The 20,529-nt window shown below is 35.9% G+C and overlaps 2 protein-coding genes across 2 annotated transcripts; both read left to right on the top strand.

Annotated features, from left to right (window-relative positions):
- Window positions 1–2,016: 2,016 nt before the first annotated feature.
- Window positions 2,017–13,440, top strand: LOC132191818 (Transducin/WD40 repeat-like superfamily protein). Its single transcript, XM_059606926.2, has 15 exons — window positions 2,017–2,397; window positions 3,039–3,165; window positions 3,408–3,448; window positions 4,562–4,667; window positions 5,041–5,888; window positions 6,677–6,808; window positions 7,809–7,881; window positions 8,321–8,360; window positions 8,462–8,534; window positions 9,054–9,119; window positions 10,387–10,464; window positions 10,558–10,730; window positions 11,969–12,015; window positions 12,663–12,918; window positions 13,012–13,440. Exons 1-15 carry the CDS (start codon window positions 2,066–2,068, stop codon window positions 13,359–13,361), a joined length of 2,742 nt encoding a protein of 913 aa, XP_059462909.2. The 5' UTR covers window positions 2,017–2,065; the 3' UTR covers window positions 13,362–13,440.
- A 1,802-nt stretch (window positions 13,441–15,242) lies between these two features.
- On the top strand, window positions 15,243–19,959 carry LOC132161855 (Subtilisin-like serine endopeptidase family protein). Its single transcript, XM_059572059.2, has 11 exons — window positions 15,243–15,329; window positions 15,427–15,515; window positions 15,647–15,744; window positions 15,838–15,984; window positions 16,072–16,177; window positions 16,395–16,905; window positions 17,502–17,602; window positions 17,704–17,925; window positions 18,175–18,283; window positions 18,896–19,109; window positions 19,302–19,959. Exons 1-11 carry the CDS (start codon window positions 15,243–15,245, stop codon window positions 19,844–19,846), a joined length of 2,229 nt encoding a protein of 742 aa, XP_059428042.2. The 3' UTR covers window positions 19,847–19,959.
- The last annotated feature ends 570 nt before the right edge of the window (window positions 19,960–20,529 follow it).

The following is a 20,529-nucleotide window of genomic DNA, read 5'->3' as shown; positions in this document are numbered from 1 at the left end:
AAAACCATGTGTATATATTTACCATGAAATAGATAGCATTAATATTAATAAATTATATAATTAATAATATGTTTACTGTTACAAATAAATAAAATATAATATTAACTATAAAATTATTCTATCTGGGTCGTATTCCGTCGTTTTCGAATAGTAGGGGGTCTTGATCACGCTTAAGCTTTATTGAAACGGGTTGGACAAGGGCCCGTTTGGTGTCCACCTTGCTAGAGTACTCGCGACATTCTTCTTTCAATCTTTCTACTGAAAGTAGCCGCTCGGCGCGTGAATTCTTTTTTATAAATATTGAATAGAAAAACAGATAAGCTATGATAAAAGAAAGAAAGAAAGAATAATGATTATAATAAAATAGATTGAAAAGCAAACCACGAAATAAATTAAAATAGGACTAATAATCGCTGACCTGGATCCATGTGTATTTTGAACATAAAGAGCATTTTGTTTTGTTTTTTTTGAAATATTAGGAGTTAATATATATATATATATATATATATATATTTGGCAAATTTCATTTTACAAATCAATTATTAAATTCGTAGACTTATGTGGACCCTACATAAGTCAATGATGAACCTTACAAATCTAATGGTTGATCTAATAATTTTGTAGGAGAATATGTGTTAAATATGAAAAATTTATTGATCGGTAGCATTTCTCTTTTCTTAATGTTTTTCATGAGCCACTACTCCTCCTGCACCAAAATAAATAGAGAAATGCTTGATGTTAATAATTTGCTCATATATATTATATTATTTTGTAAATTTAATAGATCAACAATTAGATTTGTAAGGTCTACTATTGATTATAAGTTCACAAATCTAATAAGATGATTTAAAAAAAAATATATATAAATAAAATATTGACACCAAGCATTTCTCAAATAAATAATAAATGTATTTTTATATAAATGAAAAAAAGGGGAGATTAGGTGGAGACTGACAAGCTCAGATTTCTTTCATGTTAGTACAATTTTTGTTCTCAAAAACCGATGCCAACACGCATTGCATTTCTAGCGAAGCTCAAATTTGTTTGTTTACTGTGCCACATCAGTTCCACGTCCCTTCGGAGCCAAAAAAGTTTGAAGTATGATACAACCGCAATAATGAGCCAACAAAAACCCAACTTTTCTCTTACGTGTCACCTTTTTTTATTAAAAAAAAAAAATTGAAACAATTGAAACCTAAAAACATCGTGTTTTCTGAAAATCAAAAACAAAAACTACAAGAATCCTCTCCCATCCCTCGCTCACCCTCTCTCTCTCACTCCAGCCACCAGCGAGTGAGGGAAAGGGAGGGTAAGCGATGGAGGTCATCGGTGGTAGGATTGAGAGAGAGGGAGAGGGTTATTGTGGTTTTCGATTTCTCAGAAAACACGATGCTTCTAGGTTTCAATTGTCTTAATTTTTTTTTTTTTTTAGGTGGGGGGGAGAGCGGGAGAGGTAGAGGGTTCTTGTGGTTTTTGATTTTTCAGAAAACACGATGCTTCTAGGTTTCAATTGTTTCAATTTTTTTTTTTTTTTTTTTTTTTAAGTAACACGTAAGAGTGAAGTTGGGTCATTATTGTGAGTTTATCATTATTCAAAAAGTTTTGGGGTCATTTTATTGGTAAATGCTAAAGGCCCAACTATTTTGTCCAAACTTTGGACCAACTTTTGCCTTGTTTTTAAATTTTAAAAATAACAAAATAAAAAATTAAAAAAGTTTATGAAGCAATAATTTTTATTTTGGTATTTTTTTAAAAATAAAAATTGTATTTTGCTTCAGAAACTTTTTCCTTATTTTTTAATTTAAAAAAAAACAAAATTAAAAATTAAAAAAGTTTGTGAATCAATAATTTTTATTTTGGTCATTTTTTTATTTGATATTTTTTTAAAAAATAAATATTATATTTTTCTTCATATAATAACAAATTTTTATTTTATTATTTTTTTAAAATTAAAAAATAAGGCAAAAGCCTATGTTGGCCTGAGGCTGTATCTTACGACTTTTGTCTCTTAACGGTGCGATCGGTCTAGGGTTCGAAACCCAATTCTTCCAAACCCCAAAAAATCATGATGGAAAAACCAAACGAGGCCTTTGAGGAGCCTCCAATCGCCGAGCTACTGGGCATCAAAAAGCGCGGGAAGAAGACGAAGACGAAGAAGAATAACATCGGAGGGACAGCGAAGGAGGAGGAGGGTGAAGACGTCGCAGTGGAAAATCCAACGGGCTCTGCTGAGGATCGCAGCAATGGCCCCAGGGTCACGGTCTCGGCGTTCGATTATTCGGTGGAGAATCACTTCAGAGCCGTGGACACGTTCTCTCAACTCTGTGGAGAGGCCGATGATGGTGGTCTTGAAGAGAGCGAAGTTCAGCGATTGGCCTCCTCGGTTACTTTCTTAAGGTAACGAATGCTGAGCTCGGCATTGCTTGTCATGGTTTTTCTCTAGCTGTTATTGATGATTTCCTTGGTTTAGCACATGGTAATTAGTAAATCCACCCGGTTAATTAAACAAATTTGGGTCTTAATGAGTTTAACCAACGTTTGATTGTGCTTGTTTATCCAAACTCAGCGATTTGGTGTGTTAAAGTTATCTAGCATTTATTTGATTGAATTTAGTTAAGAAGCACTAATGTGTCAGTTCGCGCTAACGGTGTTTTTCGGAGTGTTTGATTGTTCGCCATACCACACTAGCTCGGACTGTGAGCAGTGTATCGGCTGTTGCTTGTGGAGAAAATATGAGTTAGGAATTTTTGTTGAAAAAGTAATAGGGAACTTTCTATGGTGTATATCTTATGGATCTTAAATTTCTTTCCTTTTTTTATTTTTATTTTTATTTTTTTTCGCCAGAGACTTCGTATTCAGTTTACTTTCTCTTTATATCGTATGCCGTGGCTGGTCTTTCTCGTTGTTTGTTTGATTTTTTTTTTCTTTCCTTTTTCTTTTTAGTTACTTATTATTATTCAAGGTTTAATTTGTCATGTTTATTCTTATTATGAATGCTTTGTTATGTTCACTTGTAAATTAGAATTGCATTTATGCAGAGAATGGAAGTATTTTAATTACGAACCGAAAACCGTTAGGTTTGCTTGTGAAGTGGGAAGCCTTGAAGGGAAAGATGTTGTTAGTGGAATAAAATTACCGCAATTCTCCTCTGCAGCTGTTCCTAAGGTACATGACAAGAAGTTTTTGTTTTTTTTGGATTTTTTTTCCCCTTGGAGTTTGGGTTATAGGGGAAGGGGTTGTTGTGGGGGGTGGGGCGGGGTGGGGTGGGGTGGGGTGGGGTAGTGATTCTGTTCTTTTTATACAAACTACTACTTTTGAATTTAATCTGAAAAGGAATTGTAGTACAAACTCTGTGTGTGTGTACCATGAGCCTTTCTTATAATCATTTGGCTCGCATACTGTTGTAGAAGGAGGGATCATCCGGGGATGCTACATCTGTGGAATCCAGGTACTTTTATTGGACTTAGCTCTGGGGACATTATGGGATTGACACTGATTTAGTGATGAAATGTGATACCTTAAGTTGTTTCAATGAACTTTTCTTTTTTGATGGTGATTTTTTTAATGTTTGATACTCATGAGGAAACTATCTTAACATTCCTGTGTATTTCTTAAACTTGTGTGCAATATAAAATTCTCTGCATGTTTGATTGTTGGACAGACTGAGAATGGCTGGGAAGTGTATGTGTTATACAAATCTTACGAATGATGGTTGCTTTAGAGAAGTGTCAATGAACATCTAGTTTGATAATGATGGTGATGTTGAAATTCTTTCTTTCTCCATGCATGTTGAATGGTGGTCAAGTTTTGTCCGTCTTCTTATGATGATCCTTTGAATTACTAAAGTGTCCTTCATGATTTATGTGTTCATATGTAAAAAGTTACTTACAGATTATTTAAATGGTGCGTCCAAGGTCTATTTTTTTTTAATCCATTTTTGTGCTTCTTTTTTTTGGAGAAAATTAAGGCTGTAAAATAACTGGAAAAAGGAATATATAATGTCAGCACATGCATAGCATATGTCACCCTCTTGTAAATTATGTGCAGGCACAAAAAGTAACTACCCCACTGCTTATGTCAACAGATTTAGGATGACAGTTCTTTTTGGTTGTATGATGTTGAAGAATTAAAATATCTTATGGCTTTCCATTAACTTGCTGGATATAATTTTTTCTAATGATATGGTGGTTCTCATGCTTGATGCTTATTTCTTTGCTTAATCATGTATTTGTATTGCACACAGTTATGGAGCTTGATGCTATATCGTAATTGTAGATTTTCGTGCTGGTTCCTTTTCTTGTAAATAGAATTCTTTGGGTTGTGTGTTCTTGTAGGAAATTCGAAGAGTGTCTTTTGTTTTAGTACTTGTTCTTTTATCTATGGTGTTGCTTCCAATCAAATACTGTAATACAATTACATATTTTATTTCACAACATGTAACTCAAGTTAATGATGTTATTGCTGATCTTTTCACATTTAGCCATTTTTATAAATAAGCAATTGCAATGTTGCAATTGTAAATAAAAACATTGATATGTATAGTTGCAAAATGTCTCATCAGATCTTGCTACAGCAAAGACTTTGTTTTGTATGTTGGAGGGCATGTCTGGGCGTTGGATTGGTGTCCTAGAGTTCATGAAAGGCCTGAGGATCATATCAAATGTGAGGTACTTCTGTCTCTTTATTTTCCTTTTTTTGTGCATGTAAAAGTCAATTTATCGCGATTCTTTGTGTGTTGCGCCCATTAATTGATACTACTCAAAAGAGTCTTTGGGCTTCTATGTCTAGGTAGCTTATCTTTATTTGTAATGGTACGTTCTGAAAAGGTTGATATTGGCACAGATAATCATCAGGGTTGCAGCCCTGTGTTTGTGAGTGCTTTCTCTCAGTTTTGTTTACATGAAAGGAGAAGTAGATATATTTCTTTATATATGTGGTCTAGTGTAATTTTCTTATGTAGAAAATTCGTGACAATTTATTTAAATTATTCATGATAAACCATTTTTATGTGTCTGCCTTCTTTCATATCTTGCTTTCCAGTTTATCGCTGTTGCTGCTCATCCTCCTGGATCTTCATATCACAAGATAGGTGCCTCACTTACTGGTAGAGGTGTCATTCAGATATGGTGTCTTCTAAACATCAGTGTGAATGAGGAAGAGGTGCCACCTCTAACAAAAAAGCATAAACGGGAACCTAAAAACAGTGGGGACATGAAAGAAAAATCAACTGTTGTGAAGGGGCCTAGAGGAAGACCTAGAAAGAAGCCAAAAGAAGATGACAACACAATAACAACTCAATCGAAGAGGCCTAAAGGAAGACCTAGAAAGATCCAGATAGAAAAATATGTTGATGATTTGGACTGCAATGACCCGTATGCTCGAGTTCTTGCTGTTCAACTCCCAGATGATTCATCAGAATTGCCTGCTGTAGATTGGGTTTCTCGGAATGCCCAAGAACATGCTGTACAAGAAGAGAATGGTAAAAAGCAAGCAGCATCTGCATGTAATCCAGCAGTTGAGACTCCTATGCAGGGCAGAAGATTGAAAAATAGGAAAAGGGCAAGGAGTTACAGTGATAATATAAGTCCAGAATTATTGACACAAAACGAAGACATGGGATCTTCTGTTACAAATCATGAAATACAACATAACTCTGAACAGGAACCTACAGCAAGTGATAATTTCTCACACAATGGTTCCCTGGGAATTAGCTCACCCAGTTGCTTGGTTTCAAACGATGTTGCTCTGCCCAGAGTCGTATTATGCCTAGCTCACAATGGGAAGGTTGCATGGGATGTAAAATGGCGGCCTTCTAATGCATGTGATTCCAAATGTAAGCATCGAATGGGCTATCTTGCTGTCTTGCTGGGGAACGGATCTCTGGAAGTGTAAGCCATCTGCTTCCGTTGTCTAGTTTCTATGTTCTCATAAATATTTTGTATCCACTTCTCTTGTCTATATCTGTCAATTCTCTTTATAGATGGTTTTGCAATTTCTTCTTTTCAGTTCTATTAAGGGAACATTCATGATTACCTTTTAATTAATGATCTATGTTATTATGCTGGAATAATACATTATGGATGAAGGATGCAAATATTAACATTGTGTGTCATATTGAGGTTTAAAAAAATTGTGATCTAACACTTTATATACCTGGATATCTGCTCATCATAGTCTGCTTGTTTCTAGTTTTGCAGATTTTTTGAGTTTTTGTTCTTCTTTTTCGTTAGATTAGGGCTTCTCTTTTTACACTCCCTATGTAATAGGGTAGTGCCCCCTTGCACTTTATTAATGATAATGAAATTACTTATAAAAAAAAAATACACACAAAGCACAAATATTGTGTACTTGGTACGGAAATAGTTTCAATAAATGTAAAATGCTAAAAGAGACAAAGAGTTTGCAATATTTTAAATGAAATGCATGGATAGTACAAGGTAGGCATTTAAAAATGTTATCCTAGTTTTAATTTTAAACTACTAATTGACACAGTAAAACTGGCGTGTTGCTACAAATCAATCTTATAAATTGTGTGTTGACCAGTATCCTTTTGTGATTATTGTCCACATATTACATCTTTCTTTCTGCACCAATTACTTGCTTGTGTAGTTCTATGTTATTTATTGCAAACTGTTATTTGTATCTTGTTATGCCAACATCATACTTATCAACGCAGTTGGGAGGTTCCTCTTCCTCGTACAATGAAAGTTATCTATTCTTCTGCTCCTCAGGAGGGCACTGATCCTCGTTTTGCAAAACTGGTACCTGTATTTAGATGCTCAATGTTGAAATGTGGTGGCATACAGAGGTAATTCCTTTTATACCTTTTTGATAAGTAATTTGGAAGTTTACTGGAGTAAAACAAAAAGTTGTCTTTTGTCATATGGACCAGGCTTTACAAAAGTCCATAGCTTGTTGCACTCATTGGTTAGGATTTTTCCAGATCAACAGAATATAAAAACATACTTGCTCCTGTAGGCTCCACTGCAAATCATGTTCTTTAAGTGAAAGATTGGAAAACTTGTTTATCTATTCTAGCCTGGGTGAATTGGGAGGTAGCCATTCCTTCTATAGATATATGAGTTGGTAAGATAATTTAAGTAATAGATTGCGTAGAATCTATTGTCTATGAACTGTTTAAATATATGAGCACGTGGTTACTTGAAGTTCACTTTGTTGAACGGTAGGAAAATCTGTTTGGAGTATCTCTGCCTCTGTATATATGAACGCACAACTTTAAAGTGCTCTGTTTGGCATGGTATGGCACAAGTATTGGTGCAAGATATGTGCCAGCATCGTAGCTAGAGGGAATGTTCCTACTGCAGCACCAGAAGGAAGAATGAAAGGAGTTGAACATGCAAATCCTTGTCCCATTATTTTATATCTCTGGAAATATGACATGTCCAACATGTACAGAAACACCTGCCCCCTAGATTACATAGGGGATCTTGTCTGTATGTTATGCAATGGTTATGTATCTGCTAATTGTTTAGTCTATAGATTTCAGATTTTCCATATGGCGTTAAATGTTCTGCTTTTTCTGTACTTACCAAAAAAAAATCTTCCATATGGTGTGGAATGCATGCTGAGATGCTTGACTTTCAAATCTTTCCTTAGAGATTTGTTGGGGATCATGGTCTCCACCTCCATCATTATGGAGGGCTTAGGATTTAGCTGGACATATCTAACTAATGTAGAATGTAATGAGTTCCAATTATCACTATAGGCAGCTGTCTTTGTTGACATTGTTATGTGATTTTCTTTATCTTAATTAAAAGCTAATCTACACTCCATCATCTGTTATGTAGCATCCCTTTAACAGTGGAATGGTCGGCTTCACCCCCTCACGATTACCTGCTTGCTGGATGCCATGATGGAACAGTAATATTTTCATTATTTTATTCTTTTTATTATATATTTACTTTGCCTTTTCTTCTTTTCTTCAAATTGTCTCCTAGTCAATACGGTTGATGGTTATCAGTTATCGTGCTTTTGCATGATTGGGGTTAAGGAAATGATAATTTGCTTTAAACATTCTTTTTTTTTTTTTTTTTGACATGTCCACACAAGAGGAGGGAGGGTGTGATTCAAACTAGTGACCTCCGCTTCATAAGGCGTAGTCTCCAGCCGATTGAGCTACCCCTTGGGAACTCTTTAGACATTCTTAGTTTAGTTTGGTTGCAATTAACAACGCTGATTAAATCGATGCTTAGTTTTTTCTGCTTCATTTCATTCATTGTTGACTTTGGAAGATCCTGCTACCTTGTGACTTTGAATTCACTTGTGGTATCAGAACTAAAGAAGTTTGCCTTACATTCAGGTTGCTTTATGGAAGTTTTCTGCTGGCAGTTCCTCGAAAGGTAATGGGGAATATCTAAATATGGTTAATTCTAACGATTGGAATTGTGACACAATATAAGTCACTTAAATGAATTTCATATTTCCACTTGTTGCTCATCAGATACGAGGCCATTGCTTTGCTTCAGTGCAGATACAGTTCCTATTAGAGCAGTTGCCTGGGCTCCACATGAAAGGTAAGTGATGCCAAGATCGATGTTCATTAAATTATCTTGTTAGTCATTTTGTTTTTGTTTACGTATTCTTGATTTATCCACTAGGTCAGTTTGGTTGGTTTGGAGGAATATGTGCTTCTAAAAGATCTTTTATACTATGCCCAATACCGAAGTTAGTTCTATATATATGACCGGCAATGAGAAAAATAAATGCAATAGCTAAATGATGATGAGCAATATTAGTCAGCCCTAAACTTTGCGTTTGCGGATGAAATCCCACGAGAAGGGTTAGAATGGCAGTTCCTGCACCTTGGGAGGTACCAAATAAATTACTACCCGAATCGGTGTTAGAATGTTCAGCACCGATTCACTAGAATCCCATTCCTGCTGATAAGATTATATACAATTAAAATCCTCCTCTTAATGGGGATAGGTTGCATTGTGTAGAAGGGGCTCAATTATGATGTAACCAAAGTTATTGTTATTACTGTTATTTTGCTTGATGGAAAAATGTTTCTTCTTGTTGTTTATGATTATCAGTGATCCAGAGAGTGCAAATGTTATACTTACTGCTGGCCATGGAGGCCTAAAGTTTTGGGACCTACGGTAAGTATGATGCCACCTCTCCAAAATTTTGATTGTTTTGTTGCACGCGTTTTATATCATCTGGCTAAATAATACTCAAGTCAAAATCATTTCATGATATACCTGTCTGGTGCATGTTTGGTCTGTAAAAAGTCTTATTGAAGTACATAACAGTATTACTGAGTAATGAAACTTCAATAATTGTCTTAGTGAGGTTTGGGTTCCACAAACTTTGATGCTACGGTATTGCCTTGAGGGACAAAAGTTTATGGTAACCTGAAATTCTCAGTATATGAATTACTCAAAATTCACTTTTCATATTGTGCCAGCTTACTTCTGACGATATTTTTTAGTGTGCATTATGTCCCAAAGAGAGTAATATATATGACCACAATCTGAAGCAAACTGCAACCTATTTTGTTTACACTGTTTTCAATGAGTTGGAAAAACTTTTAATGCAAATACTTTAAATATAAAACTTTGCAAGTACTTGGAGTCAAAAAGTAAAAATAATAAAATTGTAAAATAAAACTTTTAGGTATAACTTCACTTACCCTCCGATGTTTCATCTCTTTTGCAATCATACTCTCAAAGTTTAAAAACTTTCAATGTTGGTTATTGAAGTTTAAAGACTTTGCAATGTCACCTCTACCATTGGGGTTTAGGGATAAATCAAACAGTAAAGGGGTGAAATGTATTTTATACCCCTGTAAAATTTTTAAAATTACAAAATTACCATAATTATTTTTTTTTTTAGAAAAAAAAAAACAAAAATTGACCCACACCGTGGGTCAGCCATGGAGCATATGGTTAATTTATTTATTTATTTTTAAAAAAGAAAACAAAGGTATTTTGGGAATTTCCATGTCCTCCGCTAGAATTTTTTGACTTTTAAAACTTGGATACCGGATAGCGAGAGTTTTTAAACTTTGAGGGTGTGATTGTAAAAGCGAAGAAACATCAAGGGAGGTAAGTGAAGTTTCCCCAAACTTTTAACTTAAAACATTGCATTCTAGGAAACTTGATCTCAGCTCTTGAAGAAAATTCTGGTTGTGTACTTGTGTTAAGCTCCTTATGTGGTTTTTTTTTTTTTTTTTTTTTGCATATGTTGTCTGTGTCATGATTTTAAGGAGATGAAGTGTTGTGGTTGAAGGTGGGGTATCTCACATGCATGTGGCTTCAGGGTAAATAATTGGGATTAATATTTTTTAATTTTTGATATGTTTGATTCATGGGTAGTGGTATAATTGCATGCCATACTTGAGCTCTAAACTTAAATTGTTTGCAGTGATCCATTCCGTCCTCTGTGGGACCTCCATCCTGTGCCAAGGATCATATATAGTTTGGATTGGCTGCCAGATCCAAGGTAGTGTATGATTGATGCAACACAAATTAAGCTCCTTATGTCAAAATTGATTTGTCCCCTTACTTTGGAAGCGTTCATTCTTCATGTTTTTAGATGTGTTATTCTATCCTTTGATGATGGAACAATGAGAATCCTCAGCTTGGTTAAGGCTGCCTATGATACTCCTGTCACTGGAAAACCCTTTGGTGGGACAAAACAACAAGGGCTGCATAGTTATTACTGTTCATCCTTTGCTATTTGGAGCGTACAAGTGTCACGACTAACAGGTATCTCTTTTATTTATTTATTTTTATAAGTAATTGAAATATCATTAAAAAGTACAAAATGCGCACTCAAGTACGTAAGAAGTATACAAGAGAAACACTTAACTAGAAAAAGAAAAACGATAAAAAAAATTGTGAAAATAAAACACAGAAAAAAAAGTCTAAAGTAGCTACTCAGTGGAAAAGAGTATTGAAAAAGGACTTTAAATCCACCACCGTCTTCTAGCGGTTTTCAAAACTTCTATCATTTATTTCCCTCCAAAATACACCACAAAAGAGAGGATGAAATCATCTTCTACGCTGCTGCACTCTAGGAATTGCCACTCAACCCTCTTCAACAAGTGAACAATCACTCTCCTAGGCATTACCAAAGTAAGACCAACACGACTAAAGATAGTACTCCATAAAGCACTTGCAATCTCACAATGTAAAAAGAGATAATCCACAGACTCTTCACATCTCTTACACACAAATCAATTCACCACAATGACATGCCATTTCCTAAGGTTATCTATGGTAAGGATTTTTCCTAAGATAGCTGACCAAGCAAAAGACGCCACTCTCAAAGGGACCTTATTATGCCAGATGCGCTTTTAAGGGAAAGGAGTACCATTATGGAGGACAAGGATGTTATAGAACAATCTAATGTCGAACAATCCTCTCTTGGAAAGGACCCAACAAAGCTTCTCTTCACCTCCCCATCCTGGTTAGAGGAATACAACAAATTGAATAATGAAGCAAAGAAATTCACCTCCCAATCATGAACCGTTCTAATAAAGCTTATGTTCCACTTGTGGGAGCCACTAAAAACCTCCAAATGATCTGCCACAAAGGCATCCTTGACGCGAACTATACAATACAAAATTAGAAAAGCTTCTTTGAGGGCCTAATCTCTACCTCACGTGTCATTCCAAAATCTATTTTTAGAGCCATCTTTTACCTCAAATCTAACATGACTAGCGAACTCTCCCAGCCCCTCCCGATATTTTTTCATAGCCCCACCCCAAACTAACAGGTATCTTTCATATGCCTTTATATGACTTTTGTAATAAGTGATAGAATTTCAGCTTATTGGAAAAGTGCATTTGGTTTTCCTGTATCATGGTCAAAAATTAGATACGGTAATACATTGGGAAGCCTAATTTTCACACTCAAAGCAAAACTCCATCAGCCTTTCTAATATTACAAATTTCTTTTTATCAATTATCCACCAATTTTGAATTTTTTATTTTAAATCTTAGGCATGGTTGCATATTGCAGTGCGGATGGTACAATTCTCCGTTTCCAGGTGAGATACAGTTCCCTTCCAGGTCTCAGTTACAAAGATCTTTCTTCTCATCTTTGTTGTATTGTATGCTTAATTATTTTCCATTTCTGGAGAGAACTCTGCTCTTTTCAGTACCGTCCTTGACTTCTATGAGTTTTGGTATTTGTTTCTCTTGGCACCTTTTTGCACGTTCATGGATTAGACATTGTAGGTAGGTATGTGCAACAAATTTTTTTTTCCTTCCTAAATTACCAACACGTTAAAATATTACATTTATGTATGTCTTGAACCAACTGAATTTCTCTTAGTTATACTTGGTAGCGGAGGGTGGAGAAATTCTTGGAATGTATCAGTAAATCTTGTGAAGTTGGAATGTCCAACATTTTCTGATCATGATGCTAATTCAAATAACAATTTTTTTTTGAGTGAGGCTTATGCACTGGGGGGGTCTTGCAGTACTATAAACTGTCCACAATTCTGTTTATTATGCTCAAGAGCGCATGCTTTGGCCTGGTGGTTGCCACTTGCCACAAAGGGACCAATTTCAAGTTAATATCCTCTATCATAAAGAGTTTTAGAAGGAATGATGGAATATATAATAGTTGTTTGCAGTTCCAAGCTGCTGCTATGCTTTTTCTTAGATATGATTGTGTTGTGTCTATAATCAGCTTACAAGAAAAGCAGTAGAGAAAGATCATTCGCGAAATCGGACCCCTCATTTTCTTTGTGGGTCACTAACCGAAGAGGAATCAACTATCGCAATCAATACTCCAGTACCAAATACCCCTTTCCCATTAAAGAAGTCACTTAACAAAAGTGTGGACACCTCTGTATCCTTGCGGGAGTTCTCATTGGGGCCACGACAGGTTAAAAAAGCAAGTGATAAGATGGCAAAAAATCCTAGTACAGATGCTCAAACTTTAGGTATGTTTTGGCAATTACATTAACGCATGCATTTTGTAAGCCAAACTTTTTCTTTATCCACTAAGCTTCAGCACTTTGTCAATCTTTTTGCAGCCCTTTGTTACGGCGATGATCTGGGTGCAGAATCGGGACCTGAGGAAGCAGATCCCAAGAGCAAAAAGAAACTAAAGAAAAGTCGCGGTAAGAAAAATTCAGGAGATGACCTAGCCTTGGTATACGGAGATGAAGAGCCAGTAAAAAAAACACACGGAAAAGAAGATAGAAAAGTTGAAGATCGGACTATTGAAGTTTTTCCTCCAAAAGCTGTAGCGATGCATAGGGTGAGGTGGAACATGAACAAGGGTAGTGAGAGATGGTTGTGCTATGGTGGAGCCGCTGGACTTGTACGTTGTCAGGAGATTGTTTTGTCTGATTTCGATAAGAAATTGGCCATGAAGAGATGAGACGGGTACCTAATGTATGTGTATATATACATGATCATGTTCTTAAGTGGCTATCTAATGTTATTGCCCAAATTTATTCTGGATCGGTGTATGTATGCATGGGCTTCATTTGTTGCTTACATGCTCTGTGGCACCGGCAGCGACCTGCCATGGAAGTGTGAAGAGGGTTCTTGTAAGAACCGTATGTATCCAGCTTAAGAAGCATCTAAACAGTGGAATAATATGGAATAAAGGAAAGAGAGAAAGACACAGAAATTAAGATGGTTCGGCATATAGCCTATATTTACACATTAAAGCTTTATAGGCTACATATTTCATTGATGTATGATTTGAGTACATAACTCTATTTATAGAGCTTTAACATAATTTTAAATACAAAACAAATCCCTTAAATTAAGGGTAATTAATAACAAATCAAATCAACAATAATCAAATCAAATCCTTATTAATCATAAGGATTTATATCCTTAACAATTAATATCAAGCCATGGGCATCATCATCTATTTGCTGGAATTATTTGAAGCTCTACCAGCTTAGTTGATCATGACCTTCACCAGTGAAATTGATGAGGTTTTTGTTCTTCAATTCCTTCTCTAATCATAATGATCTCAAAAATCATCAGATCACTTTGTATAAAATTTTAGAGAAGGAAATCAATGAAGAAAATATTATCACAAGCGTAATAGACAAAGGTGTGTTTCCACTTTTATTGACTTTGGATTTCCAATGTTTGATGTTGTCGTTGGTGTTCGTCTGATTGACACAATGGGAGCTATGGAGGCATTGGACGATAAACAAGATTCATCGATCAGCTAGACCTCTCCCTGCACCAATTTATTATAAATCAATTGTGATAGGAGATGGCAAGATCGGACAAAAGTAATGGAAAATACTTGGGATTAGAACTTTTACTACAATACTTTTCTAAACTCACGTGTCAGTACTTTACATTATATGAAAATTCAGTAATTTGTAACGAGGTTTTAATTGTGAGAAGTTGTGGTTTTGTGGAGAGATTAACGGATTCGGTTAATTAATTTTTCGAATGTCAATGACTAATTTATTATTATTATTTTTTGCTTATTTTAGTAAGTGATTAATCGCTCCTTAAAACTCAGGGAATTATTTGTCAAAATCCCAAACCACTAGTATCAAAAATACAATTTTCCTAAATAAAGAAAAATGATAAATTTAATTATTTAATTAATATTTAATATTTTCCGCTTACAAAGAATAATTGGGTTGTGCTATGCTCATGAGGTGAGAATCTAGCTAGAAACCACAAGTAAATGCAATTAATGGAACTTCTAATGACCAAACTAATTAAATTACCTAACTATAATATATGTTTGTAATACTTGGGCATGTTTTGCATGCAACCGAGTATAAATAGACCAAACATTTATTTCTAGTTCAAAGTTCAAACCCTGTGATGAAACTGTTTAACGCTGTGAGAGTAGCAGATCTGGATGAGTGGCACTAGTTTAGGACCAGAGTAGGCATTGATGAACAAGTCTCTCTTGCTTGATTTATAACTTCATTAATTTCTCACATTTCCCTTCACGCATGGAATGAATCTAGCTGGTCATCACCGGACTGAAGATCCAAAATCTAAGCCACCATATCCTCGAATCTTTAACAAACTATCTCCTCTGCCCCTTTGCTCATCAGTCAATGAATCTCATTCCTCACCGTATTTTCCGCACTGAGAGAGAGAGGGAGAGAGGTAAAGACGTAGGTAGCATCATCATAGAAGCAGTGATAAATACCTATATATAAGCTCTTTTCTCCTTACCAATATCAAACCACCAACTAGTTAATTTCACTTTCACTTTTGAGAGAGAGAGAGAGAGAGAGAGAGAGAGATTAATACAACGAAGATGTTTCAAACTGTACTACAACTGCTTCTGCTGATTCTCCTTCTCGTAACAACGATGATGCATGGATCAAATGCCCATGAAAGAAAGGTATGTACGTGTATCTATTAAGGCATGCATGCATGCATGATGCATAAGTGATTGATGAACTAACATGGGTCTATGCTCACTCGTGATGAACAAAAAGGCATACATTGTCTACATGGGAGAGCTGCCGGCGGCGGAAACTTCTGTCATGGACGTCCACCACAACCTGCTTTTGACGGCAATTGGAGAGTACTAGTCAAAACCCAACTATATATAATCGTTATCAATATTTCAATATTTTGTTAATTTTATTTTTTCAGTGACGAATAATCATCATCATGTACTGGTACGTACGTACCATTAATGTTTATTGTTTGCAGTGAGAAAGTAGCTAGAGAATCCATAATACATAGCTACAGAAAGAGCTTCAATGGGTTCGCAGCCAGGCTATTGCCCCACGAAGTAAAGAGAATATCAGGTTAGAAATTAATTAATACCGAGATTTTCACTCTCAAGAAGATTGATGGTGTTGTCATTTCCTCTCATATTATACGCCTGCATTGACTCACAGATGAAGAGGGAGTGGTATCGGTGTTTCCAAACACATTGCTCAAACTTCATACGACGAGATCATGGGATTTCTTAGGAATGCCAAATACATTTAAAGGAAGAAACTTTGCAGTAGAGAGCAATATCATTGTTGGCCTCTTGGATACAGGTTGATACACATTGCTCAGACATATACAAGAATTTCTTTCTCAAATGAATATGAATCCACTTTATTATTTATCTGTTATATGTGTAGGAATTTGGGTAGGTGCTCCCAGTTTCAGCGACAAAGACTATGGGCCTGTCCCAGCTAAATGGAAAGGAAAATGTGTTACTGGTGGCAATTTCACCGGCTGCAACAGGTAAACTTTAGCTAAAAACAAGTGAAATATTTAATTGAAATGATATAATTTTTCTCTAAATTGGGTAAAAGAAAGTTCTTGTAACTTTGGTTATAAAATTATCATGTATCATTTGAGCATGTGGTTGCATTAAAAAAATTGGAAGAAATTCTATTAAAATACATTGGGTTGGAGGAATGATATAATTTTTCTGATTCTATTTATGTAACATGGGCAGAAAGGTAATAGGTGCAAGGTACTTCAATCTGGAGGGCCAAGATCCTGGTACAAAGAATCCTAGTCCGTCTGATGACGATGGCCATGGCACTCACACTTCCTCCACTTTAGCCGGAATACATGTCGAGGGCGCCAGTCTCTACGACATAGCCAAAGGCACAGCACGCGGCGGCGTACCATCGGCGCGCATTGCCATGTACAAAGTATGCTGGACAATGGGTTGCAGCGACATGGATCTCTTGGCAGGGTTTGATAACGCCATTGCTGACGGGGTCGACTTGATATCCGTCTCTATTGGTGGTCAACCCAGGAACTTTTTTGAGGACTCGATTGCAATTGGAGCTTTTCATGCCATGAAGAAGGGGATTCTCACTTCGTGCTCTGCCGGGAACGATGGGCCTTACACTTCAACGGTGCAGAATATTGCTCCGTGGATCTTGACCGTCGCTGCCAGTGGCATTGATAGGCAGTTCACGACAGTGGCTACTCTCGGCACCGGCAAGAAATTTTCTGTAAGTCTATCTCATATGGATTAATTAAGGGGAAACTTGAGTTTGGACCCTGAATTACCACATGTTTTGACATGCTCCCAAATTTCAAAATCTCTCATTTTGGACTCATGAACTTTCAATTGTTGAAGTTGCTGTCAATCCACTTTGTCAGATTTTGAACATTGAAAGTTAGACAATAACGTTTATACCCCTTATTTTTTTTAAAAAAATTTCAAATTTACCCTTAATTTTTATTTTTATTTTTTTTTTAGAAAAAAAAAAAATCACAAGGTGACCAATGGTTGGGCCACCTTGTGACGTTTTTTTTTTTTCAATTTTTTTTCGTTATTTTCAATTTTTTATTTTTTAATAAAAAGAAAATTGAAGAGTAATTTTGTATTTTTAAGGGTTTTAACTGCAAAAATTGATGGAAGGGTTTAAATTGACTGCAATTGAAAGTTCAAGAGTCCAAATTGAGGGGTTTTGAAGTCTGAGGAGTGCATGTCAAAACGAATGGTAATTCAGGAGTCCAAAGTGAAATTTTCCAATTAATTAACATTGTTTCCAATAAGTGTCGCGACATTAATTTGTATTGTTTTTTATCCATTGGTTGATAGGGAATTGCGATTAATACATTTTCACCGAAGAGAAAAATGTACCCTTTAACCAGTGGAGCCCTTGCAGCTAACACTAGTGCAGAAACCTATGGGAATGCCAGGTATCTATGAGATTTAATAAAACTTGATTTTTGGTACTGAAGTTTAAGAGTTAATCTACTTTTCTTGAATTCTAATTAACATGAGTTGGGGGTAATTATAGTGCTTGTGACTATGGGACTCTGAGCAAGGATAAGGTGAATGGAAAGATCGTTTTCTGCATGGGAAACTACGGCCAGGATTACACCATCCAAGACTTGGGCGGTGCCGGGGCTATCATGGCACTTGATGAACGGACAGATATAGCTTTCACCACTCTTGTCCCCGGGACCTGTGTCATCCCCGGTGATGGCAAAAGGATTGAACACTATATTAATTCTACCAAGTATGCTTTGGAAAGAATCATCTCTCCAGTTCATTTGAATTGAAAAATATCTAGTTAATTATAGTAGAGAAATATTTTTATCTCCTCGAAAAGTAAAAAGACAAATATTCTTCTACTATAACTAACTGGATATTCTCCAATTAAAATGAAATAGAGAATATCATAATTCGTATGTTTTGATTATAGATGTCAGAGAGCGTTTCCTCTGTATTTACTGCTGAACTCTGTTTTGGGATGAATTAATTGCAGGAACCCTCTGGCTGCAATAGAAAAGACAAAAACTTATAACATCAGTGCTCCCTTTGTGGCTTCTTTCTCATCAAGAGGTCCTCCATCAATCCCCCTCAACATCCTTAAGGTAAAATCTCTCCTTCTTTAATAAGGATTCTAGCAATTGAGCTGCTCGATTTGCACGCAATTCAAGCTCTAAGAGTACTAGCAAGAGATGCCTTATATGTTATTCTTTTCCTTATGTTTAGGAAAAAAAAAAAAAAATCATAAAAACCTACTCACATTAAATTCCCTACATTTAACCAATCCTCAAGGGTTTTTACAATGTTTTCCAATATGTAGGGAACCAAAAGTGGTTTCCTATACATTATTTTAATATAAACATTTCTCTTTCTCCTCTTCTCTCTCATCTTTTTGTCTTTAATTGAGGATTGTGTTGGGATTTTGTGAAAAAAGTGAGGGTAAGTAGAGAACTTATATTTTGTAAAGAAATAATATTTTAATGGTATAAAGAAAGTGAAAAGAAATTATTGTAAAATATATTTTCCTAAGAAAGCAAAAAGTAGTTTTGTGTTTTAAACTTAAGAAAAATTAAAGAGAAACTGCTACTAGTGCTCTAAGATAGCTCGGAATGTAGTAGCCGCTTTATGTGTGAGACTGCTCGTACAATTCAAACAGTCAATTATAGGAGATTCCAGCGGCCTCCTATCTATCTCATGTACTAATTGTCAATGAACAGCCTGATATTGCGGCACCAGGGCTAGACATTTTAGCTGCGTTTTCAAAACTAGCAACAATAACAGGGGATCCAGGTGATAAGCGGCACGCTTTATTCAACATAATATCAGGAACATCTATGGCTTGCCCTCATGCTGCAGCAGCTGCCGCCTATGTCAAGTCCTTTCACCCTGACTGGTCACCTGCTGCAATCAAGTCTGCACTTATGACTACTGGTGAGGCCTCCTTAACAACATGAAAGAACTTGGATTTTTCATGGCAACAAAGTCGACTCTAAAATGAAAAGAGTTCACTTTAAATCCATTGTCAAAGAAAGTGAATTTGTTGAGTCGATTTTGTTGCCTTCACATCTCTGCAATCTCTACTGCAAAATCCATTCAAAAATATTGACAAAATTCTTGATTTAGCTACACCTATGAAAATCAAAGATGTGGATGCCGAGCTGGGCTCTGGATCAGGACAGATAAACCCAATAAAGGCAGCGCACCCTGGACTCGTTTATGACATTTCCATTAGCTCCTATATCGGATTCCTATGCAAACAAGGCTACAACAGCACGGCCATTGGCATAATTGCAGGGGGCCACAAGAAATACGATTGCTCCAAGTTTCAACGTGCAACAGGCACTGATGGACTTAATTACCCTACTCTGCATATCCAACTCAAGACTAACACTTCCAGAATTCTAGCCACCTTCCACCGGACTGTGACCAATGTAGGGTACGGTAAGTCGGTGTACAAGGCGAAGGTGACATCACCAAGAAGTCTTTCTGTTAGGGTTTTCCCAGAAACTTTGAAGTTCAACAGCTTGCACCAGAAGCTGTCTTTCAAGGTTGTGGTGAAGGGCAGTTTAGAGCGGAATGAGACTGAATTAATATCGGCTTTACTAGAGTGGAAAGACATCAAGCATAGTGTAAAGAGCCATATCCTTGTTTATAGGCCATTAGAGTAGGTCTGCTTTGGTTCTAGTCATGCTTCTTGTAGCCAATTTCTTCACCTTCTATTATCAGTTGCAAGGTAGTTTTCCAAGTGGTTCAATCTTTGTTGTGGGGTTCAGAATCGAGTAGAAAGATGCTTCGGGCAGTTAGGGCAATGTCAACTTCATTCACCTATCCATTGAAAATATCAAATAAAGAAAAAAGAACCGCTTATTTTGACTCAACATTTCTTTCCCATTCAACTCTTAAGATATTATTTTCCTGTCCGGATGCAACTATTTCATTCCTAATAACATTCAAAAAGTATATTGCAAATCACCACTTATCTTGTTAATAAAAAAATGCTCAAATTTTAATCATTTAATTTATATTCTAACATTCTCTTTCAAGTGTGAGCTCGACGAGGTTCAAACTCATGATCTTTGCCAGATATACAATTTGTTCAAAAGTTTAAGCGGATAGAAAATAGTAAATTTAGCCATTTAATTAATATTTTAATAAAATTAGAATCCAAACTAGATATCTTGAAGGGTTGTCAGCAAAGTTTCTCAAAGCTTCATATAGACGGATTGAGGCTTACGTTTTTATCCGAGCAGTGTAATGGACAAAACTTGATCCACATACCTGTTGGTGCAACAAATACAACCCAGGAAAAAAAGTCTGTAACGTGAAAGGGTAGATTCAAAGAGAATGCCTT

The sequence above is a fragment of the Corylus avellana genome, chromosome 10, assembly GCF_965113065.1.
Source record: "Corylus avellana chromosome 10, dhCorAvel1.hap1.2, whole genome shotgun sequence".
Taxonomy (NCBI): domain Eukaryota; kingdom Viridiplantae; phylum Streptophyta; class Magnoliopsida; order Fagales; family Betulaceae; genus Corylus; species Corylus avellana.
Note: the sequence above shows the minus strand (reverse complement) of the source record. Positions and strands in the feature narration are given on the sequence as shown.